Genomic DNA, 25,993 nt, shown 5'->3' with positions numbered 1-25,993 from the left:
AATGTCTTCCTAGATTTTCTCTTTTATCATACAATACACAATAATATTTTGTTAAACTACCTGTTGGATAATGTGAAGAAACTTGATGAGGAGTGTAGCACTGCTTTGGAACTAGGTTATCTGTAGTTTGAATGTTTAGCTTTGAGAAAGAGGTAAACTGACATTTTCTTTTCTGGAGTGATGTGTGCCTGGAATAAACTTTTGCAACTCCTTGCTTTTATGTAATCCTAAAGAGATGTCTGGAAACACACATTCTGTTGGAAAGAAGAGAGGAAGCCGAAACTATGCATGATATTAGAAACAAGCTTGACTTGTCACCTGTAGGTAGATTTCTCTTTCTCTTCAGCTGTCAGCAAACACATCCCAACTGATCTTACCAGCTCTTGTTGGAGGGTGGGCTAGTGGGAGGCAGTGGGGAATGAACAGCGTGTGGGGAGTGGGATGTAAAGAAGGCAGAGGCTGCAGAGAGGGTGGGGACAGAGCTTCACGAAATTAAAAAAAAAATGTGAGCTCTGTTGGTACAATTACGGTTTCACCAGACCCACCCATCCTTTCTTGCTATGTAAGCCTCAGAGCACCAGGAGACAGGAGATTAGTGCTGAAGGGACAGCTCTGGATTGTGAATAGGCGCTTCTCCCGGAAAACCATACTAGCCTTTGCCAAGGCGATTTAACCTTCAAGAAGGGGAGTGATATTCAGTGAACATCAAAAGCCACCTCAGAAGCCTCCAGTTCATCTGTTCTTTGTTAGGTTTGGGGAGCATAGCTCGGACCCACCCAAAGATCCATGGTTTCCCCAGACCTCTGTGATGGTGACTGTGGGCTCAGATGCTGACGCCTGGTGTACATCTCGAAACATGAAGGCTGAGAGCCCGGCTGGTTGGCAGTGGGGGCTGTTTTTGTGTCTTCCCGAGTTCAGCGCTGAGGGAGGCGGCATAGCCACCTGAACATGGAAAAATCCAACAAGTAGTTTCTCGTCGGTGGAAGGAGGATCGGCTGGGCGTCAGGTGGGAGTCAGTCCAGCAGGCAAGAAAACCGCGTCGGGTTGGAAAGCAGGCAGACCTACTTTCTCTCGGTCTCTCGCTTTTTAAGGTATTCAGGGATGGAAGGAAGAATGGAGAGGGAGGGAAGGAATGGAGTCTGGGATGCTGCGGGATAGGCGCACTTGACTGGCAGGCGTCCCCTCCTGCTGTTTGGGCATCTGATTGTAGAGGTGAAACCCCAGGGAAAGGTGAGCAGGAGGCTGGTGTCAGAACAGCTGGTAGCTGTGACTGTCTGCCAACGGCTATCCGCTGAGATCTCCTTAGTGCCTTGGATTTCACTATACCCCTCCTAGAAAGCAAATGCTTTTCTTCAGCGCCCCCCTCCCCCACTACCCGGGGGAATATGAGCGCACTGAACTGATTACTTGCATTGAGAGACCACACTTAAGCTATCCATTCTCATGCCCCGCCCCTTCCCTCCAAAGGTGGGAAGAATAGGAGATTAGGCAAGGGTCTGCTAGGTAAGAGAGGCAGCCTTATATGTTTATCCATCTATATTACGACTTCTACATTCAGTCCTTTTGACAATCCCGTAAGGCAAAGTGGAGAAGTGGACTGGAGTTAAAAGCCCACGAGCCTGGGGAAGCCCACAGCTCAGTTGGGAAAAGCAAACCATCAGTTCGGGATTAGTTGAGGGTTTGTCTTTTTTTTTTTTCCCCTCCCATCACTGGCTTTTAGGTCAGTCTAGGAGAGGGGAAAGAAGGGAGGGTTGTGGTTATCACACTCTAGTTTCTAAGTTGTGAGTGCCCAGAGGTTCATTAAAGGGAGGATTATGAGCCCCCTAGCGCTTGGGGGAAGAGCGAAGCAAGACGGGGAGAGGTAGGGGCAGTAAGTCAATGGACGGATTGGAAGACAAGGGGGAAAGAGATGAATTAGGGGAGATCTGGGGAGCCTGAGGGGCGTGAGCTAGGGAAAACCGAAAGGCTCAGGGAAGATCTGGGGCAATCAGAAGAGAAGGCTAATGGGAGGAGGCATGATGAAGAGGAGATAGCATCCAAAGCTGACTCCTCCAGTTCTTGGTCCCCTTGTCCACTCTCTGTGTCATCACTCACTTCCTCTCGGGGGTGGCGGGGTCTGTGGAGGGAAGGGTGGGGGTGGCCTCTTGCCTCGCCTGTAGCTTTAACCCGGTGGTGTGTTCGCCTCCCCTCAGTCATGTCTGAGCCACAGAAATGGGCAAGATCGAGAACAACGAGAGGGTGATCCTCAACGTAGGGGGAACCCGGCACGAAACCTACCGCAGCACGCTGAAGACCCTCCCCGGGACCCGCTTAGCTCTGCTCGCCTCGGAGCCTCAGGGCGATTATTTGACTGGAGGTGATGAGCAGCAGCCATCGCCCCCTCCCCCGACGCCCCCCGCTCCGCCCCTGCCGCCTGGCCCAGCCGGAGGCTGCTTCGAGAGCAGCGCAAGCAACTGCAGCCCCCGGGGCGCCCACGGAGGCGGCGGGCACGAGTTCTTTTTCGACCGGCACCCTGGGGTCTTCGCCTACGTCCTCAACTACTACCGCACTGGCAAGCTTCACTGTCCCGCCGACGTGTGCGGACCCCTGTTCGAGGAGGAGCTGGCCTTCTGGGGCATCGACGAGACCGACGTGGAGCCCTGCTGCTGGATGACCTACAGGCAGCACCGCGATGCGGAGGAGGCGCTCGACATCTTTGAGACCCCAGACCTCATCGGCGGTGACCAGGGCGACGACGAGGACCTGACTGCCAAGAGGCTGGGCATCGAGGAGGTGGCGGGGGTGGGGGGCCCGGACTGCAAAGCCGGCCGTTGGAAAAGGCTACAGCCCCGGATGTGGGCTCTCTTCGAGGACCCCTACTCTTCTCGAGCCGCCAGGGTAAGGCCAGGGTCGACCCCACCCTCTTCCCCAAACTCCTCCCCTATTTCATTATTGCTTGGTTGCTTTCTTCCTTTCTGCTCTCCCTTTGGAAAGATGGTTCTGTGAGGGTCCAGAAGCGGCCTTGTAGGCTCAGCTCTATGCCGCCTGGGGGGGGGGGGTCTTGGACCCCACAGCGTTGTAGAACATACAAAGGCCACATAGGATGGGGAACAGGGCATAAATAAAAGTTGCCTCACTTTGGGGACTAGTGCAAGTCTTGGTCTGGGAGTCCAAGACACTCAAACCACATTTACCTCTTCTCCTTATTTTTTCTACTCCCATGTCTCACTTTTTCATTATCTTTACTTGTTTCTCCTACCCGGTGGTCATCTTGATTTAAGATTTCATACCCTGGGAATCTCACAAACTCAAACAACATTTACCTCTTCTTATTTTTTTCTTAGTCTCTATTCCTGTTTTCCATTCACCTTTACTACTTTCTCCTACCCTGTGGTCATCTTGATTTAACATTTCAAATGAAGCAGAACCTTCCAGTATGATTCATCCAGAGCAGTGACTTCAATTAGGGTCCTATTCTGGGCACTGAAAGAAGGTGTGTGTGTGTGTGTGTGTGTGTGTGTGTGTGTGTGTTCATGGAAGGTGTTTGGTCAAAAGAATCTTTTCTCTAGAGCTCACTCCTTTCTTGGTTTGGAAGTCTGCTGAACTTCATTGAACTGGTTTTAAGGAGCTTGCAGAACCCATCAGGACACTGAGTTTGGAATATCCTATATTTGGATAAAAGAACACAAGCACCAAACCAAACTAAGGCAAGGGGTTCAGCCAGTTAACTAATAACTTGATCTTGAATTACTCATTTAGGTAAACAATGCATTTTCAATTTAAAAACAGATCTGATTTCAACTGTGTCGAATTTTAAGTTTTAGTTGGAATATGACCCCAACTCAGTTTTTCTGTTTAGTTTCCATGTTCAATCATTGCTTAGAAAGAACCCAGATTAGGTCTTCATTTTTTTTTTCCTGAAGGGATTTGATCATTAGAAGTTCTCATAACATTAAAGAAATAGAAATAGAAAGTCACATAGTTAGAGGTTCTAATTTTGCATGGGAAAATATGGTCTTTTCCCCCTCATTAAAGCATTATATCTGATTTGCAAATCAAAGGATTCTCCAACTACACTTCAGCCCCATCCTCATTTCCTTCTCTCATTGTCAAAATTTTCCACAGTAAGATAATACTTGGCAACAGAGTCTAATGACTAGTTTCAAATAATACCTGTTTGAAAATGAACAGATTTGTTACATATAATGTCTTGAGAAGCAGAGGGTGATTACATTTTTAGTTTTTGGAAAGAATGTGGAAGGAGAAAATCTGGTATAATATTTCTTCCCTTCCCTTATAAAAGAAGTCACTGAGACACACACACACACACACACACACACACACACACACACACTTTATCTGGTTTGTTCACACTTTTATCTTTAGAAATAGTATTAATAACTTGAACTCTGAAGTGTTCTGTTTCTTTGGGATAATTCTTCTCAAAATTTAATCCCAAAGATCTAACATCCACAAAGAGAGAAATGTTAATTTTGGTTCATGATTATTGTAGTTCTCTTTTGCTTTCCATCTGAGAATCCCAGAATCCTCTCATTTGGTGCCTGAAAAAAGAAACATTTTTTTTTCTTTTAGGGCTCACCACACATCAGGATTTGCACGTGTTATATATGAATGGCAGTGTTTTATCAGCATTCTCCATGATAACCCAAGGGAAATATTAGTCTAAGTCAATAGTGAGGTGTCCACATTGTGCTAAAATTTCATTATGTTGAATATTGCTTTATAAATGTAGGCCACTGCATCAGAAGTGTTTTTAAATACACTGAGATGAATAACATTGAAGATTTGGCAGGTTACCCATTTTATAGATGAGTTAAGAAACAGTGAGGAATAACAACTAGAAGAGGAATTAAGTTACAAGCTATTGTTCCTGGTTTTCTAGTCTGTTAATTCTCTATGGATTCATGTTGCTTTTGTATTGGTGCATTGTCATACAGTTATTGAAATTCTAATATTTAGGAGTTATCTACAACTTTAGTGGCCATGCTCTAGCGTTTAGGTTGGTAGAATTGATATTCTTTATTTCCTGTGGGAAAGAGTGAAATTGTAGAATGATTTGAATAATTAAAAATAACCTTTGAACTTCTGAGTTTCTATTGTCTAGTCAAGTTTTTAATGTTTTCCTTTTTCATAGGTCTACTTGTGATGAACTTGCCCTCTGGGAATCCCCCTTTTAAATTACTGGATATTTTGAAAGCAAATATTATCATTAATAATATCTGTGTATTTAAATGGTGGTGGATATATTGGTTTTAAAGATGACTCTGAAAGTATTTAGGGCTTTGGAAAATGTTTGCAGTTAAGCCAATACCCTCAGTAATCAGCCTAAGTTGATGAATATGACTGCATTGGGACATCAAGGTGGAAATCATATATACATATTTATATGATATATACATATATAATTTTGTTATCATAGTAGATAAATGAATTAATTAAATCATTTGATTTAGCACAATGTTTCATTGACGTGTTTCATTTCTAATATGCAATATCTTTGAATACTTTAACTTTCATAACCACTGGAATAAAAATAGATTAATTTTTTCTTCCCTTTTACTTAATAAATTCAACTTCATTAGTACATTTAGATCTGTTTTCATCTTTTATATTTGATTGTTCCTATTTTCTTTATCGTTTGTCTCAGATTTCTATTTCATACTGTCTAGTAGTTGCTTCAGTGAAGTAATGTTTTTCCTATTTCACTTTAATGATTTTAACTTGAATTCTATGAAACCACAATTATTAGAAATTTGATCATTAGTTATATATGGCCACATACTTTCATTGCCTTTTGCTCAAGTTTGTGCCCCAGGTTCCCCTTTTGCACTTTTTTTTATATTACAAAAATACAGATAATCACAAAACATAAATGTGCAAAATTAGCCTAATGTATTTTGGTAAACAAGGTCACATTTCTTATTTATGACATGAAATTTATCCTTAACTGTGTCCTCTAAAAATAGAAATTTATAGAAATTCAAATATGAGTTGTCATGGTAACCTGTTGGCAAGAAAGTGAGATCAGGGGAGGAAAAGAGAGATTATTCTAGTGATACTATCAAATGATATTGCCCAAACATTGAGAAACAAGGTTACACTGAGATGTTTATAGACCTTTATGATAATCTTGTGTCTTTTAAAAATTTCTAATTCAATACTTACATTTTAAAAGGAAATGAATGTAGCATGTATATTATTTCCTATAAAATATTATATTACTAATGAATGAAAGGATCTTTGTAGAAAGATTCTTTGATGAACTCAAATTTTGAAAGTTTAGGAAAAAATACTCTAAGGACTGAAGGTGAGAACTAAATGTTCTGCTGGAAAAAAATGTTCACTCTTATCCCTTTGGTCATATAACTATTAACATATGAAACTTTCTCTTTAAACTTAATTTTTTTGAAAGGATTGAAATACAGATGTCAAGAAGAGTATGGATCTCCTTTAATGAACCTGTATATCATTCACAACTTATGCAACTTGATTGTCTTTTTCCAGGAACATTTTGCAGGGAAGGTGGGGGAGGGGGTTGGGTAAGGAAAAAAGAGAATGAATTTCTATAATGACACAGCAGTTAAAGTATTGCTTTTTTCTTTCTTTCTTTTTTTTGGGTGCAGTGTTATAGCATCTCATACTTTACTTAGTTCTTTCTTATCCATTTAAAAAACAAATTCCAAAATCTCGAAACAATTGTTAATTATATCTGCATTACTTTTGCATGATATCTAAAAATATTGAAATTATTTGTGTTACTTATTACCGTGATCCCAATTATACAGCAAAGAGGTTGTGCTAGTAAACTACTAGTGAAATTATACCCTCAATGCCAGTGAAAGCAATGAGGATCAAAAGGGCACCTATTCCATGAAATCTGGTCTTTGTTCAATTCATTTTTTATGATTTTTTTGGTTATTCCAATAGTTGCACCAAATTTTCTATAAGGTATTTAATTGTTAATGTAGATAGACAAACACACCTGGTAAAAAGTGAAAAAAACCCCACAACATTTCAAGCAGCTGAATATTCAAGATTAGGAAATTTGCCCTAAAGACAATACATAAGCACAAACTTCAATAATCCAATAGATCTGTGATATTGATGTGGTACCTTTTCCAACAATACAAATTGTAGTCTATCCATACTTGCACATCCCATGTGACTCTTGCACATCTTTGACTATAAATCCACCATAGGGAGACTACCCAAGTTGCTGGAACTTTCCTTAGATCTTTTAAACATGGAACACACACACCATATAACCACATTCTTGCTATGTGATTGGCAAATCTTTTTTAATCCCCTGGTGGAACATAATACATGTGGAACATAAAAGATTGGTCATTTTGGTACCTACATTACATTACTGTATGAGTAAAAATGGCTTTAGAAGTTGTGAATGGAGTACTTTTGTCTTCATCATGGTTCCCAGTTCAAAGAATTGATGTACCAAATGGGCTTTTAAAAATTATACTAGCTAGTGTTAATGTAGCACATTAAAAATTAAATCTCATTTTACTTTTACCACACCCTTGAGAAGTTGATAACTATTATTAAGCCCATTTTAAAGATGAAAAAACTGAAGTAAACATAGGTTCAAGGCTTGCCATGGGTCACATAGCTAGTAAGTATCTGAGGTAAAATGTTAAATCACATGATCCTTCACTCCAGGACTAGTGCTCTATCCATCATGACATCTAGCTCCCTCTAACACATACTGCCTCATTTTAGAAACTTGGGTTTACTAGTATAGTGATAAGAATGAATTAATAAAAAGATTTTATAAATTAGAATATTGTATATGGAAGTGTCAAAAATCTGACACTAAATATATGAGTCCATTTCTGTTACAAATATGGTTACAAATATTGCCTATCACAATTGTCTGAGATTATTATGTTTTGGTTCTTTGGTTTGTATTTCTTATGTTTTCTAAGTTATTTGAGGGCATCTTTGTCACAGTATCGAGGTGTGGATAAAGCATTGATTTAATGATGTTCTTTCCCAAAACAAATGAATCAACGGTGGGATACCCAATTCACTTTAAAAAAAAATGGATCAATGGCTGATCAGTTAGTATTTACCCAATCAACTTCTGAGTGATACAAACCAAACATTAAAACATCTTAAGACATTGAGCTTCAGTAGTCCAGTGTTTTTGATTTATGTATACCATTTCAAATGTCTCAGTTTGTTTAAGGTCAATTGATGCTGTAGTTGAGTCAGTTTTATTTAATTTCACAATCATATTGTGAAGTGCTGAGCATCTATTAAGTCAAATTACTGAAGAATTGATATATTTGGGTCATTAGGATTATCCAAAAGACCAGAGTCATCAATTGGTCTATCTTTTCCAGCTGATCAACACTCAAAAGGCAATCTGATTAGCATAGGTATGTTCACTAGGTTTAGCTGTGTTTCCAGGAGGGACTTATTCATAAAAGAAATTCAAAGAATAGGAAAGAGGAGGAAACATTTATTGTCTGTCAAAAATCTTACTTTCTAAGGACTTGGAGACAAAGAAGTACCTATGTTTTCACAAAAGTTATGACAGAGTTTTCAAATATTAAAATGCATATTATTACCCTTCTCTTCCACTACTACAAATGAAGTCAATGTGATTTCAAGTGTCACATTTTTAGATCTTCTGAGTCATGTATCCTTCTATTATGGCATTCTTCTGAAACACAACTAAACAAAGTAGTAAAGGACATTAAAGGATTTTACAAATCCTTTTACAAAGGCCTTTAGCTAACAGTGTAAGGAAACTGATAGTGTAAACTTGGTGGAAAACAATCTGGTTAAATGACTGGTAGGGTGTTTCATAAACTAAGCCCAGAGTTCTTTTTGATGGATTCTTGTTTTATTGTTGTTATTGGTGGTGGTTTGTTTGTTTGTTTGTTTTGAGGAGTATAATACTCTTTGGGGATGATAAAGCCCCTTTATATTCTTTTACAGTTGCAAATTGTTTTCATTTTTTTGTTTTTTGTTTTTTTTTTAGTGAGGCAATTGGGGTTAAGTGACTTGCCCAGGGTCACACACAGCTAGTAAGTGTTATGTGTCTGAGGACCGATTTGAACTCAGGTACTCCTGACTCCAGGGCCGGTGCTCTATCCACTGTGCCACCTAGCTGCCCCTACAGTTGCAAATTGTTAACTGATTTCAATAATGCCTTGCCAGTGTATTTCTAAAGATTCAGTTTAAGGTAAGAAGAGAAACATGAGGAACAATGTAGTAATGTAGTAGAATGAACACAGAAAAGAACCCCAAATAAATGTCAGGCAACCTGTGTTCTGTCAGTGAGTGACCTTGAGCAAATCACTTAACCCTTCTCCATCTCAGTTTCCTCATCTGTAAAATAAAGATGATCTCAGTACAGCATAATGGAAATAGGACTGGGTTTGGAATTAAGGGAACTGGCTTTGAAAATTGTCTTTACTACTTGATTACTTTTCTGACCCTGGGCAATCCCTTTACCTTTCTAGGTCTTAGTTTCTTTATTTGGGAAATGGTGAGAAGGCGGTTGGACTAGAGCAGAGGTGTCAAACTCACAACCACTGGCAGCAGCCCCCAAAGCTCTTGAGTGTAGCACAAACCAGATTAAAATGTAATTGGCAAATGCTTAACAAGATAAATAAAAATGCAATACAATATAGATAATGTCAATTTGTGATTTTTAAAAGTCAATATTTGGCCCACAGGGAGCTATTTCTATCTCAGTTGGACACCACTGAAATAGAAGGTCTTCCTCCTCTAAATCAGAGATTCCATCATTCTATGACCCAAGGAGGGTCTCTTTCAGTTTTGACATTCTCCTATGTGTTGTTGGGATGTATTGAGAACGGCTGAAGTTGATTAAAACTCATTGGTGATTTTTACTTAAAATGATCTGGGCCAGTGTCATGAATTGAGACATAGCTATATTAAATTTTGATTACCATGTGAGGATCATAATATTAATAAAATAAAACAAGAGCAAGATTTTTGCCTGTGTAATTTGGGTCCTTTCCTCTCCAGCTGTTGGGTAGCTGCTCCTACTGTTACCATAGAAACAGGTTAGCTCCTGGTTTCCTGTTTCCATTGAAAACAGCCTTCTCTCAGCCACATATTGATCTCAGGAAATCATTTTTGCAGTGGTTCTGTCATGAAACTCATAAAGATGATCAGCACTGTAATTTCATAAACCTAAGATTTGATGCAGTTCCATAGCCATCTATCCCACTGGCTTACTGATTAAGTAATCTCAGTTTGATTTTTACTTGAAATGTGTCTTATCAAAGATATTCCCTCCCTCCCCCTCCCCTTGCATCATAGAAAATGAAGTCTCATCCATTTGAGGATTTGCAGATATGCCTAACACATTGTTCTAAATGTTTACAAAATATTGTCAAATCATTTAGTCTGAATCTATTATATAACCATCCCCATTGATGCAGGGAATAAGTGTGGATTAACAGGTTCCATTAATGAATCTTCTTGGTGTAACTATTTATTAAATACATAAAAATGAACATGTGCATGCAATATATATATATATACATATATATATGTATATATATATATATATATATATATATATACACACTATCTATCTATTGAAAGAAATTTAAGTGCCTATCTGCATGTCCTCCAATAGAGGATTCAGAGATCTTATTAGACTCAGTAGAAGCTCTCTTGTCCACTGTATGTATCTATATAGAGCGTACCTTTCATTGAGATGCATTTCCTTAAAAAAATTATTATGTAACTTACACAAAGGAGGGCAGTATTTTAGAAGATTGGTATCTTCATAAATGCAGTTCCCTTAATGCTTTAATATTTTGGGGGGATGGGGTGTGGTGGGGAATAGACCCGGTAATCCATTTGTATAGGAAACTCTTGGCAAGGAAAGTCCCCTCTGCAAGTGCAGCTTAGCTATCATTGTGTAATTTTATTATATTAGAAAGTTACCTAGGGCCAATGAAAAGGTAAATGACTTGTCCAACATAACACTGTCAGCATGTATTGATGGCAGAACTTGAACCCTGGTCCTCCTGATTTTAAGGCTGATAATTTTTTGCAACACAATACTGCCTCTCTTAATGTCTAATGTTTAACTACTTCTTGCCATTTATTTTTTTGGGAGGGTTGGAAGGAACGTATTTTCATATAGATTTATTCCCTCCTCTACCTTCCACAAGAGTATTTATATAGTTTCTCACTCTTTTTGGGGGGGGGCAACAAGGGTTAAATGACTTGCTCAGGGTCACACAGCTAGTAAGTGTTAATTTTTTGAAGTTAGATTTGAACTCAGGTCCTCCTGAATCCAGTGCCAGTGCTTTATCCACTGTACCACCTAGCTGCTCCCTTAGTTTCTTACCTAATGTAAATACTTTGGAAGAGTTGTCTGACTTGACTGAATTTTGGGGTACACACACATACACACATATATTCCATATATACATATGTGGTACATACTATTTAGGTCAGATTGACCATAGTCATATAAAATAGCTATATTGTATATAGTATTATTATACTAAAGTCTTGCTCCTCTGCCTTATCATGGTGGTCCTCCAGTAAAGTGTGAAGGAAGAGATGAAACTCTTTGTACTTTTTGTTCTCTAGTGGTCAGTTAGAGGTAACAATAGATTGAGCTTTTAGTCCCTTTATTTATTTAAGTTTCAAGGATGGTTCTTACCACCTTTTAGAGAAAAGCACTAGCCCAGCTTATATTCCAAGAATTTCCTCATATTTCACATTGTTCTTGACCTCTTTGGCAGTATCAAAATCTAACTGTCTTAAGTCCCATCTCTTCCATCCTACTAAATGCCTGGTTAGCTAATGAGAAGGAATTGGGCTTGTGATTTCATTGGTCAGATCAGAAAGGTTCTTCTGGCAATGAAGAGTGTAGCTCTTTTCATAACTTGTAATCTTAGAGAGTTCCTTAGGAAGCTGAGAGTTTAAGTGACTTGGCTAGAGCTTTGTAGCAAGTATATGACAGAGTTGGCACCTGATACCATGACTTTCTGAGGCTAATGCCTCTCCTTTATCCATCATTCCAAGTTATTTCTCTAACTCTAATTTGCTAACTCAAATTATAACCATATATATGATCTAACCCTAGAATACCTAATATAAAAATAACTTGACCCAAGGAGTTAATAGTATAATATGCTGCCTCTCTTAAAAACAAAAATCTTGATCTTACTTGGGGTTCTTAAAGCCTGAACTGAGAAGACTGAGTCATAAGGAATCTAGGCACTATAACAGACGTGTGGGTGAAATTCTTTTGAGCAGGGAGGGAAAGGTTTGTATATGACTTCTTCACCTAAATATATATCTGGTCCTTCTCCTCAAGATGATTTTGACTTAGGGCCTTATGGTGCTGAAAATACTAAGGAGTGGAAGACTAGCTATCCATGGAGCCAAAGAATTTCAGAGTTGGAAGGGAGTCCAGTAGCTATCTAGCCAAACTCTTCCATTTAGTCTTATATTTTTTCTGGTCTGCAAAAGAATTCTGCCTACAACATACAAGACGATCATCCAACTTTTGCTTGAAGATTGACACTGAGGGAATACCTCCCTTCTCAAGGAACACTTTCCACTTAGTGATGGCTCTCATTGTTAAGATATTTCTCTTGAAATCAAAGCTCAATTTGTCTATTCTAAACAACTGTCCTTTACTCCTAGTTCTTTCCTAGGGGTCAAGCAGAACAAATTTAATTCCTTTCCCACAGGTCAGGCTTTCAAATATTTGAATGCAGCTATCATGTACCATCCTTGCCACTCTGTGAATGTATGATAGCTGTTCTCTGGTTGGTGTCAGTTCTCAGCATTTGAAGATCTTACTGCTATTTGTACTTTTTAGTCTTTTCATGATAGGCTTGTCATTGTTCAAAAAGGACATTATTAATTTTTTATTCATCCTAAAAGTGGTTATTTTATCCTAATATGCAAGGAGTATATTTTGCTTTGCCATGTGTTTGGTTCTTCAGTAATTTGCTCTTTTCATTTTTATACATATATCTAATGGATAGGTTATGTCTTCCAACTGCAGGTTAATTGATCAACACATGTTGATTAAGCTTGTCTGTTCCAGGAACTGTGATAAACATTGAGATTACAGAGAAAAAAAATGGAAACAATCTCTGCTCTCAAGGAGTTTACATACTATCAGGGGAGACAAAGTGTACATTTGTCACCTGATTAGTAATAGTACAGTCAATTTAATAACCTTTTTTTTCTTATAGCTCAACATGGAAGCAGAAGTACCCTTTGATACTGTAGTCTTACTTCTCTGCTTATTGAGTTAAGAAAGTACACAGAAGCATCTCAGCAATCATTTCCCCTCTTCAAAGTCCTCAGTGAGTTTGCTTTGAAATCTTAGCACATTCTTCTTTGAAGCTCTGGCAAGAGAGAGGACTTCATCAGAAAATGGCAAATGCTGTAAGACACAGTTTCAATGTTTTGAGATGGAGGGAGAGAGGAGAAAGGGAAGGAAAAAGAAAGATTGATTAGTATGAGTTTGCTTCACTACTATATTTTCTCTTTTCTAAAAAAGTTTAGGATAATTAATATTTATGAAGTACCTTAATATTTACAAAGTGATTTATATACATCAACTCATTTGACCCTCATGACAACTATGTGAGTTTGGTGATTTTATGATTATTATTTCTACCTTATAGATGGAAAAACTGAAGCTTAGAATTTTTGTTATTGTTCTGAACTTAAGAAACACCAAGTAAAATGGGCATTTCCCTATACACAGTGGAACAGAAAAAAAGGGTTGTACATAACACTATGAAAATATATTACTTAACAATCTTTTTTCCCCCACAGAATATAATAAGTGTTCAAAATTTTCAAATCTATTCTCTTTGTCTATGCTTCCTTCTGGCCTTTTTCCTTTTCCTAGTATTTTCTAAAAATGAAGACATGAGATTCATCATATATCTAATAAGGGTCAGGGGTAGACATAAACTTGTCTTACTAACTTCCAATCTAATATTCTTTCTATTACACCATAGAACAGAAGGGTTTTTAGCTTTTTTTTTTTAGTCATTGACATTGGAAACCTGGGAAGGTCCATGAACATCTCAGAATAATATTTTTAATACATAAATTAAAACATGTATGATTTCTAAACAAGCTAATTATATGGTAATACATAATTAAATATTTTTAAAAATTGAGGTTATTTAAGCATTTAAAAAATGATTGGACACCAGATTAAAAATTCTTGTCCTAGAAAATAAGGTTCCTATATATTATACCTAACAAGTGCATTGAATAAATAGTTAAAAAGTTACATTATTTTGAAACCAAATATCCTAAGAGAGAAGTGGGAAGCATTTGAAATCTGTCTTACTAGTATGGCTATCCATTCCTTTCCATGGGTATCCATGCCATGATGAGGCAAAATATTTGAATGAGAAATACATGTGCATATAATATTATTGATAAATAAATTTCCAAATTTACAGCAATAGGCTCTGGGATTTTGATATAAGTTATAAAGCATTTCATCCAGATAAGAATGTAATCATCAACATCACCCTTAACCATACAATTCTGAGTCAATTAAAGACTAGGCACCCTTCAGAGTTGTTGTGAACCCATTTCTTCTGTAAAGTCACAGAAATTAAAATACAGTGATAATTCTGGAAAACTTCTGATGGAAATATTTCCTTGTACATTATGATTGTATGGTGATTGTAATGGAAACAATGACACAAAATCCATAGGAAGAGATCATTCATGTTTCTAACTCATTTATTTCCCAGTGCAAGGCAGCTCATCTCTTATGTGATCATGCTGACTTAAAAATGCTTTTTGGGATGGGAATTAATTGAACTGGAAATTTCTGAAAATAGTAATATAACCTTATTTTTGACAAGACCTTTCTAGTATGGGAAATAGAAAACAATTCTTTATAGTCTAAGTTAGAGAAAGGGGTTCCCTGTCCCCATCTTTGCCTTTCAGTATACAAGTATACACCAGAGGAGGGTCAACAAACTTGCTGAAAAGTTAGTCTGTCAACCAGCATTAATTAAGCACTCACTATGTGCCAGGCACTGTGCTAAGCTCTGAGACAACATTAGTGAGCCAATTGGGGACAAAAATAGTATCCACATCTCAGAGTTATTGTGAGGTTCAAATATTATAATGATTGTAAAGTTCTTAACATTTAGATATGAGTTCCAATGGATTTGGTGGGGTTTTCTCCCCTTTTAAAGGGATGGGATGGGGGGCGTTTAGGTGGTACAGTGGATAAAACACTGGCCCTGGATTCAGGAGGACCTGAGTTCAAATCTGACCTCAGACACTTGACACTTACTAGCTGTGTGATCCTGGGCAAGTCACTTAACCCTTACTGTCCCTCAAAGGAAAAAAAAAAGGTGGGATGGGATTAAATCTTTTAAAAAAATAGATTTTCCATATAATGGCCTTATTCAGGTCTATAATTGAAATTTTGTTGTGTACAGTAGAATTATAGTTGTTCTACTGTAGTCTATTACTTTTCAGAGTTTCCTTGCCTTTAATATAGCTTAATCTTCTCACAGAGTTGTTTGATCTTCAACTGACCAGGTTAATTCAGTGTCTGCTCTTATAACAGAGCTTTTGATTATCATTGGGATTCCATGGCAAATATTTATATATACAGGTAGTATATCATCTGAACAAATATCATAATAACATCCTGTTAGATGTTAGAAGGTCATTTCTGTGTCCCAGCAGCCAACCTACACCAACACTTTGTGGACATTGTAGATTTGATGAATTCTGCTGAATAGCAGCTGCAATCACAAGGTTCTGGCCATTTGACAGCAAACAACTTCATACAGATGTCGTTTTGGAGTGGTATTTATAGAGACAGAGCCAATCTAGCACATGACAGAGAGCTAGGCTTGGAATCAGAGAGACCTTGGCTAAAGTCTACCTCTGACATATATTGGCTTGGTGACCCTGGGCAAGTCACATAACATCTAAGTGTCCCAAGCAACTCTGAGGTTATAAGTTGTGAAAAGATATTGATGTGTTTAGGTAGAGGGAGATTCCCCATTGGGAGGCCCCTATACCCATTAAAATATAGGTCTGACAAAAAAACGCAACTGAAACAAAAGAAAAGAACAACAAAAACACCTTACAGGTGAGGCAGTGGGTAGAACCTGGGACCTGAAGTCAGAAAGACCTGAGTTCAAACCTAGCCTCAGGTTTTCACTAGCTGTGTGACCCTGGGCAAGTCACTGGACTCCTGTTTGTCTTAATTTCCTCATCTATAAAATGGGGATAATAATAACCCCTACATCTCAGGGTTGTTGTGCATAACAAATAAGATAATAATCATAAAGTGCTTAGCACAGTGCCTGCACATAGGGAGGGCTGCATAAATGTTAGTTCTTATTATTACTACCATATAGAGTAACTTTGTAAGAATATCAGTAAAATGTTAAATATATTTAACTTTATATATGTTTTATTTGATTTCATTTGTGTGTGTGTGTGTGTGTGTGTGTGTGAACATTTCTTAAGGGATGTCAGTGCCCTAACTAGTGGCTGCACCAGTGGCTGTGGAAAGCCTATTGTCATACAAAAACCTAGTTACAGGATGTGTTCTCCTGTATCTGGAAAAAAAATAATCATTGTTATCATTTTAATATAATGCCAGCTGCTGCTGACAAAATAGAGAGGAAAATGTAAGATGACCAGGCCTAGATTTTTAATTTCTTCAAGGAACCCATTGAAGTGGTAGTGGATGGTAGAGACATGTCCATCCATATAAGCAAAATTCAGATGCTGAGCTTCTTAGAGGAGGCAAAGCATAAGAGACAACAGTAGCTAGAGACAATTCCCCCCTTAGAGGAACTGCAAGTTAGATTTCTATAAGGTAGGTTCTAGAGGTGTGGTGGAGTGCTTAGAGCTTGGTCAGTCATTGAAGATGCTGAGGTCATCGGTTTCATCCCAGGACATTGCCAGTCATTTTGACTTTTGTCCTGCTACTGGACTTTGATGACTCAGAAAAAGAGAATGAGGCTGAAGCTGTTCAGCAGCTCTGCCTCCCATAAATACAATTCTGGATAAGTCGGAGATCACCCTCCTGATGTCATTAGACCTCTTAGAAAATGAAGGACAAAAACAATGAATAGTTATTGTTTTCTCTTCTGGCCAGAAACTTTGAGGGCCTTTCCCTCCCAGATTGTTATTTTGTGACAGTATTTCTCACTTCTTTCCTAGCCCTTAGTCATTGAAAATCTGAGCCCTGGGAAAAACCTTAATTTAGGAAAGCAAGGTCAGCCCCTCTATCCCAGGCCAGCCAGGTCTTGACTTTTGTCTTGCTAGTAGACTTGCATGACTCAGGAAGAGTGGGGCTGATGACTTTGTGCAGCTCTGCCTCACATAAATCCAATTCATCCACAGGGTGATGTAATTTATGCTCTATAAAAACCAAGGAGTTCCAGAGAAAGTATTGATGGAGGCTGAATGGAGAGCTAAGCATACTATTTCTACTTTCATTGTTTTTTTTTTTTGTGGGTTGTTTTTCCTTTTTTTCTGTTTCTTCTTTCATAACATGACTAATATGAAAATATGGTTAACTTGCTTGAACATTTAAAATATATAGCAGATTGCTTGCTGTCTTGGGTAAGGTGGGTAGGAAAAGAGAGAGGACACTTGAAATTCAAAACCGTATTAAAATGAATGTTGAAAATATCTTTTCATGTAAGTGTGTAAATACTATTTATATTTAAAAACCCTAAGGTTGAAAAACAGGAAGCAGAGAGTGTACACATGTTATGTTTATCTAAATCACTTTAAGGTTTGCAGAAACACTATTTACTTAAGTTATCTTACAATAGACCTATAAAGGAAAGTAGGTCCTATTATTATTCCCATTTAATAAATGAAACAGTTTTTAAGTCATTTGCTAAAAGTCACAAAACTATTAAGTATTTGAGGCAGGACTTAAAATCCTATCCTTTTGATTCAAGGTTTAAACTGATCCATTTCCCCACTTAGCTGCCTTTTTAATGTATTTATTTATATTTTAAAGTTTGATATCTTATTTTATTTGTATTTATTTGTATGTTTATTTATATAATATTTTAAAGCTTTTTGATTTTATAGCTATTATTTCAGAATACATTCCCATCCCCTATTCTTACCAGTAACAAAGAATTAAAAAAAAACACAAAACACTTAAAGAAAACCAACTGATTCACATCAGTTAGTCTGACAGAGAATTTAACATTCTGGTCCTATAGTCCCCCAACCTCTCCAGTGAAAGTACTTTTCTTCTAATTCTCCATTCTAAACCTAATTCTAACCCTGATTCTAACTAATTTTGTGTCTAACCCAAATTCTACCCAATCTACTTACCTCTCCAGAACCTAGATCGACCATTACAATTATTTTTCATCTTATTGTAATTTTTCCTTTTCATTCTTGTAGTTTATATATATATATTTATATATATATATATATATATATAGTTTTTCCTGTTTCAATTCCATTTAACAAACATTCATTAAGCACTATTATATGCCAGTGCTAAGCAATGTGGATTTAAAAAGAGGTAAAGGACTATCTCTGCCTTCAAGCAGCTTATAATCTAATAGGGGAGACAATATGCAAACAAATACATAGAAAGCAAGTGATATACAGGATAAATAAGAAATAATTAACAGAGAAGGCACTGAAATTAAGAGAGATTGAAGAAGTCTTCCTGTAGGAGAGAGGATTGTAGCTGGGACTTAAAAGAAGTTAGGGAGGACAGTAATTGGAGTGGAGGAGGGAGAGTATTGCAGGCATGGAGGATAGTCAGGGAGAGTGGCTGAAGCCAAGAGATGGGATTTCCTGTTTTTGGAACACCCAGAAGGCCAGTGTCACATGTTAGGGAGTAGTAAGAGGCCTGGAAAAGTAGAAGGGAGCTAGAAGATTATGAAGGATGCTATATACGAAACAAAACAGTTTGAATTTTTACCCAGAGTCAATTAACCATGGAGCTTATTGAATGGTGTGTGTGTGTGTGTGTGTGTGTGTGTGAGATGAGAAAACCTATCAGACATGCACTTTAGGCAAATCACTTCAGTGGTTGAATATAAGATGGATTGGAATGGGAAGAGACTTGAAACAGGATGTTGCGGAAATCTGGGTATGAACTGATGAAGGCCTGCACCAGATTGGTGGCAGTGACAGACAAGAAAAGGGGGTACATTCAAGAAATAATACAGGGGGCAGATAGGTGGCACAGTGGATAAAGCCCTGGCCCTGGATTCAGGAGGGTCTGAGTTCAAATCCAGCCTCAGACACTTGAGACTTACTAGGTATGTGACTGACCCTGGGCAAATCACTTAACCCTCACTGCCCTGCAAAAAGAGATAGAGAGAGAGAGAGAGAGAGAGAGAGAGAGACAGACAGACAGACAGACAGACAGACAGACAGACAGACAGACAGACAGACAGACAGAGACAGAGAGAGAGAGAATACAAAGGTAAAATTGGCAGGCCTTGACAGCAGATTGGATATGGGGGTGAGAAGATACTGAGGAATGTAGCATGATTCCAAAATTGAAAGCCAGAGGAACTGGGAGGATGGTATTGCTCTTGATAGTGATAGAGAAGATAGGAAGAGGGAAGGGTTTAGGGGGAAAAGTAATGAATTCTGCTTTGAAAATATTGAGTTTAAGGGCAGCTAAGTGGTGCAGTGGTTGGAGCACAAGCCCTGGATTCAGGAGGATCTGAGTTCAAATCGGCCCTCAGATACTTGAAACATACTAGCTATGTGACCTTGGGCAAGTCACTTAACCCTCATTGCCCCCACCAAAACAAACAAACAAACAAAACAAAACAAACAAAAAAGATAATATTTAGTTTAAGATGTCTACTGGATATTCAGTTTGAGATGCCTGTAAACCAGTTGGCAATGGGAAATTGGAAGTTAGCAAACAGATTTGGGCAGGAAAAGTAGAGATGGTAATTAAATCCATGGGAGCCGATGAGATCAGTAGGTAAAGTAGCACAGAAGGGGATGGGAAGGCCCAGGACAGAACCCTGAGGGGTACCAACTCTTAGAGGGCACAAATCTAGAGAAGGAGCTAGCAAAGGAGACAGAAGAGGAGCAGTCAGATAACTAGGAGGAAAACCAAAGAGAGTGGTGTCCTGAAAACCTAGAAAGAAGAGAATATCCAGGAAAAAAGGGTGATCATCACTGTCAAAGGCTGCAGAGAAGTCACAAAGAGAATGAGGATTGAGAAAAGGATATGACAACTAAGATGTCATTAATAACTTTGGAGAGAGCTGCTTGGTGGAATTATAACTTTGAAAGTCAGATTGTAAAGGGTTGAGAAGAGAGTGAGAGGAGACAAAATGGAGACACATACTATAAAGCTCTTTTTGTGGAATTCAGCTACAATGGGCAAAAGAGATATGGGATGATAGTAGGGATGGAAGGATCAAATGAAGGTTTTTTTTTTTCTGGATAAGGGAGCTATGGGGATGTTGGAGGCAGTAGGAAATGAGCCAGTAGAGAGTGAGAGACTGAAAATAAGTGAATTAATGGGGATGTCAGAGGGACAATCTGTTGGAGGAGATGAGATGGAAAGGAATTCAAGTAGAGTGGTTGGCTTTAGTAAAGAGTAAGGCTATGTCATCATGTGAAACAACTAGTAAGTGTCACAGTCACACAGCTAGTGTTAATGGCTGGATTTGACCATCCTACCAAGCTGCATCTTAAGCATTTACAATGTGCAAAGTACTGTGTCAAGTGCTGCAGTTGCAAAGAGAAAAATAAAGATTTATCCTTTTCTCAAGGAGTGGCCTAATGGGAAGGAGTCAACATATAAAAGAAAGTTCAGCTGTTGAGCTGTTGGAAAAGTCTGGAAATCCTATAGGTGGTGTAGTGGGGTCAATGGTAAGGCCCAAGCATCATTAGGTTAGATGACAGTGTTATAGGCATAGCAAATATCTGCTGGATATTATCATATCATCATACAGAGTATGTATGTATGTGTGTGTAGGCCTGTGTATATTTACTGAACCTGTGATTTCATGAATGTAGGGAGTGCTTAATGAGAAACTTCTTGTATCAATGCAGGTCAACACCTTCTCGATAATTTATAGCTGGGATTGAGTAAGAATGGATGGAAATATTGAAAGGCAATTTGGTTTAGTGGATAAAGAGCTGGCCTAATATCAGGCAGAACATGTTTCAAGTCTGCCTTTGGTTCATACTAAGTGACTCTGGGTAGGTCACTTCACATCTTGGCCATCTAACTCTCCATGCGTTGCAATCAGCATGCCAACCAAATGAGACCATTATCCTCAACGACAACAATACTAACAATTGACATTTCTACAACATTTTAAGATTGCTTCCCTAGGCTCCCTCTCTGGTAAAGTGACTAAGATAAATGAGTAAAACTTATTTATCACCAAATTCTTATGTTGAGGAATTCCAGTCCTTTGGATAAATCTCAAGAAGGCAGCTTGGTGCGATGAAAAGGTCCCTATATTTGAAGTCAGAGGTCCTGGGCTTCAGTTTTCTGAAGTATAAATTTAGGGAGCTATATTAGGTTGCTCTCAAAGGTGCCGTCTGTCTCTAAGTCAATGATGCCAAGGTCTTGCCCATGGGTTATTTGATAATTGGGTATCTTCTCGTTTTATCTACCCAGTCACGGACATCCACAACGGTGATGAAAGAAACCATTTACCCCTTAATCTTATTTGATCCACATTGTTAATAATCTTGAGTTTTGCCACATATATAGTTAAACAATGAAGTTATGAGTATAAGGAGCCTAAGATATTATCTATCCAATTCTTTGGTTAACTAATTACAATAAAATAATACGAGCATTTGGGAGATTTCCTTTATTTAAATATTATCCCATGGTAGATTGACTGTCTTTTATCTAGCAAGTAACAATTGGCCATACTATGCCTTGTTTTTGTTTTGTTTTTTTCCTTCAGGGCAATGAGGGTTAAGGGACTTGCCCAGGGTCACACAGCTAGTAAGTGTCAAGTGTCTGAGGCTGGATTTGAATTCAGATCCTCCTGAATCCAGGGCCGGTGCTTTATCCACAGCACCACCTAGCTGCTCCCCTTGTTTTTTTTTTTTTTTAATTAAAGATTGTCAGGAACTCTTGGTATCTGATCTAAGGGGAATTACATCATAGCCATAGTATGATAATGTCTGTATCAAAGAACAATTTTCAACTCATGCATTGGGATTCTGTCTAAACTTAAATTATAATGGGGTAATCACCTATTATTTTAAGGACAATTCACAAGATCATAGAGACTACCTTTTCCAACTTGTATCTAAACAAGGATATCCTCAAAATTGACTTTATCTTTTTGATCTCATGATTTTAAGATCATACTACCTGTACATGGGTCCCTAGAGTATGATATGAAATGTCTGACATTCAAATACAATCATGAAAATCCCAACATATTTTCATTTGTTAATGTTTTCCAATGTTTCTGTGAAAGAAAAAAAAAACATTTTACTTGAAGGATCTAATTTGACTATAGAATTACAATTAATATTTGAAATAATTAATTTCCTGTTTTATTCTATAACCATTAAAAGTTGTTCAGATTTTACTTTAGTATTCAATTACAAGTGTATCCCTGATCTCCTCATTGGGGGTCCTCCAATAAGTACATAGGTTGTTTCTCATTCTCTCTCTATCATCAACTAATTTTCATTTTGGATTATACATTTTAAAAATGACAACACACTTCCTTCTTTGTACTTATTTGTCTGTAAGGTCATAGCATGCTTATGCCAACTTTTGCCTCTCTATTGACTTTTTGGTGAACCTTAACTTCACCAGTTCTCCAGAAATTATAGCATTCCATGAGTCACAGCCATGCAACAAAAAACAGAAGAATATTTCCATTATAAAGATTGGCCTTTGTTACAGAGTAAACTTCATGAGGGTCACTAATTTTTTTTTCCAATTTTCCAAAAGCAATCCTGTATTCTCTCTTCTTTCTGTTCAACTTATACTTACTTTATATGTAAATGACAGCTGCCTATTTACCTCCCCTCCCTCCCTCTCATCTATCTATTGATCTAAATTCTTTTTAAGTAGCTGTTTCCATTGTATGTGATAACCTATACAAAGGTTCATTGGTTTCTTCTGGTTCTAAACCTGTGTAATGCACTTCACAGACTAAGTAGGTACCTGATTTTGTTTTGATTTTTTTTCTTTTTTTGCATGTGGCTATTTCAGTCATCTTTGATTAAGGAATTAGAAGGCACTAGGCAGATTTTTGCAAACAATACTGAACCATCACCTGATTGAAAGATGTTAAAAATGTATGATCCTAACTGTGCTTAATGTTTGTTGACAATTAAAAAAAATTTACTTGGTGGAACAAGATATTGTCTTTAATGTAGTAAAGACATCTTCCATCAAGGGGTCTCTCATGAATATTTCAAAATTGTCTGAGTCCTTGAAAGGTACAACAACAGAGACAAGTTTGATCAATGATCTTCTTTCTAATTATTAGTATAAAGGATAGAGACTGAACTTGTGATTTTACTGGTATAGGAAACTCCTCAATGAGAAATTCCATCTATCATGGCAGGTCAGCATCTTCTCTTCAATTTAAAGTCTTAGGGAGTTGCCTGAGGAACTGAGAGGTTAAGTGACTTGTCCAGGGCCCCACAGTCTATATGAGTCAAAGATGGTACCTTAACCCAAGAGTTCTGGCTATGAGGTAGCTTTATATACACTGTGCTCTCCTGCCTTTAATCAAGTGAAGCATAGAATAGGGAAACATATGCTTTCCAAAAGTGCTTACTCCTGCCACAGAGGAGTTCTAGTCCAGAGTCTTAGTCAAAGAGGTTTTTAGATGATTCATTTTTTTTTTCAGGCAACATTGTGCTGATTGCTATAAACCCTGGGACATGGTAGGGCCTCATGAAAGAGATCCACAATCACTTGATTTTTTTTCATGTGCCACAAAAAAAAGCTCAGATCCATATTCTTTATTTATTTTGGAGAATGAAGAAGGGAAGGGAGAACACTGGCCACTGGCCACTTCTGGCTCTTCTTCTGTCATTGAAATCATCTCTGATTCTTCCAGCTCAAGCTGATCTATTGGCATCAATGTTTTGCCATGTTAGATTCCTTGAAGTCATGCTTCACCAGTGTTTGTCCACAGTGAGATTAAATCTCAGTGCCTATGAAAATATTGTATTGTCATTGTTGTGACTCAGATATAGCAGGTGGAACTTGAACATTCATACATAGAATTGCTGGGCTTCAAAACCTCTTGGGATTCCTGGGCTGTTGTCAGTTTTTAGATCTCAGAATTCCAGAGGAAGTGAGCCTGACTCAGACTGGTGGCTTGATAGTTTATGTTTGATGTTGGAACAAAATGAGATACAGAGTTCACAAAAGGAACCTTACTTCTCTATAGCAGGAGAAGGTTATTCAACAAGGTTGGGTACACTCAAAAAGGACAGGCATTGAAGACACCTTGCATTAATTTAACTTTCCTGAAATGTCCATTTTTTTCCACCAGCCAAGCATCAAAGAGCTTCTGGAAATCCTAATGATTATTTTGGACTTATGTAACCAAGAAGTGATGTCAACATCTTGAGATTTTGGCCCTCTGAACCAATCATTCTGAAATATATTCTCACTAACTTTTTTTTTTTTTTTTTTAGTGAGGCAATTGGGGTTAAGTGACTTGCCCAGGGTCACACAGCTAGTAAGTGTTAAGTGTCTGAGGCCAGACCCGAACTCAGGTACTTCTGACTCCAGGGCCGGTGCTCTATTCACTGTGCCACCTAGCTGCCCCCTCACTAACTTTTAAGGAAAAAGAAAAAAAAAATAGTTTGACTTTCATGTTTGTGTGTGGGGGGGGGAGGGAGGTTAGAATATTCCTGCTATCACAATGGCATTGTACACAGACTGGCCCTGGAATCACCTTGCATCTCATTTTAGATCATTGACTCTCACTGTCCTTATCCATAAACACAGGCATGTAGGAGATCTGTGATTTCCTTCACGTGTGGAATTTTTTTTGTGTGGATACGCTCCACTGAAGAAGATCATAACAGCTCTGTGGTTGTAGATAAGTCTTAGGAAATTTTTTGAAGAAAAGAGAAGTTATACAGGGTGATACATCTAGTAAGTGTAAGAAGAAGGATTTGAATCCAAGTCTTCCCAATTCCAAGCCTATCACTCTCTTTGATGATGAGGCAGCACACCAGGTTTTTTCCTTTTTAGTAATCAGAGATAGCATCACTTGGAAAGCACATTATAAATGGTAGGCATTATTATTACTGTAATTCCTACCTGTCAGAGTAGTCCTAAAGCTCAAAGGCATATAGTAATAGGTTTCAAATCAGGAAGATTTGGGTTCAAATCCCACATCAGCCACTTATTCCCTGTGTGACCCTGGGCAAGCCATTAAATCTCCCTTTCCCTTAGTTCTTTCAAATGTAAATGCAGGAATTAATTCAATGGTCTGTAATGTCCTTTTTAGCTCTAAACAAATGTGAGAATCCAAATTTATATATACATGTATATATTTTTATTACATATATAAATAAAAATACTTATTTAAATATATATGGATTTTTGGGTCTGCTCTCTCTCAATATGTATCTGTATATATGAACATACATATATATACATTATAAATATCTACATTTTATATATATCTATCTGTCTATCAATCTATCACCTATCATCTATTTATTTGTTATCTTTCTATCTATCTATCTATCTATCTATCTATCTATCTATCTATCTATCTATCTATCTATCTATCTATCTATAGATATAGATATACCCAAGACTCCATGTTTGGTGTAAAGCTAGGCCTAAATGTTATATTTTAGGCTGCAGTTTATTCCAGGTTTGGTGACTCATTGATGTCATGCTCAATGCTGGATATTTGGACTCAGTCATCTGTTTCTCTATTCGACATTTTGTTTTGGCATAATTTCATTGAGGTGGCAGAACTCAGATACAGTTTTC

At 37.8% G+C, this 25,993-nt stretch overlaps 1 protein-coding gene across 17 annotated transcripts in view; it reads left to right on the top strand.

The window, feature by feature from the left end:
• The first annotated feature begins 419 nt into the window (after positions 1–419).
• KCNC2 (potassium voltage-gated channel subfamily C member 2) overlaps positions 420–25,993 on the top strand; it is a 313,313-nt gene continuing 287,739 nt past the window's right edge. For 5 of the 17 annotated variants that reach the window (XM_043965999.1, XM_043966003.1, XM_043966002.1 and 2 more), the window contains exons 1-2: positions 421–1,091; positions 2,193–2,877. In XM_043965999.1, the coding sequence (XP_043821934.1) occupies positions 2,212–2,877 (666 nt within the window). In that variant the 5' untranslated portion in view covers positions 421–1,091; positions 2,193–2,211. Of the gene's footprint in view, positions 1,092–1,363; positions 1,504–1,579; positions 1,679–1,738; positions 1,862–2,192; positions 2,878–25,993 lie in introns of those variants that run through there. The other 12 variants (XM_043965985.1, XM_043965996.1, XM_043965998.1 and 9 more) reach the window with 6 other exon arrangements.

Source organism: Dromiciops gliroides, chromosome 5 (genome assembly GCF_019393635.1).
Source record: "Dromiciops gliroides isolate mDroGli1 chromosome 5, mDroGli1.pri, whole genome shotgun sequence".
NCBI lineage: Eukaryota > Metazoa > Chordata > Mammalia > Microbiotheria > Microbiotheriidae > Dromiciops > Dromiciops gliroides.
The sequence above is the reverse complement of the archived record's forward strand: the minus strand, read 5'-3'. Positions and strand labels throughout refer to the sequence as shown.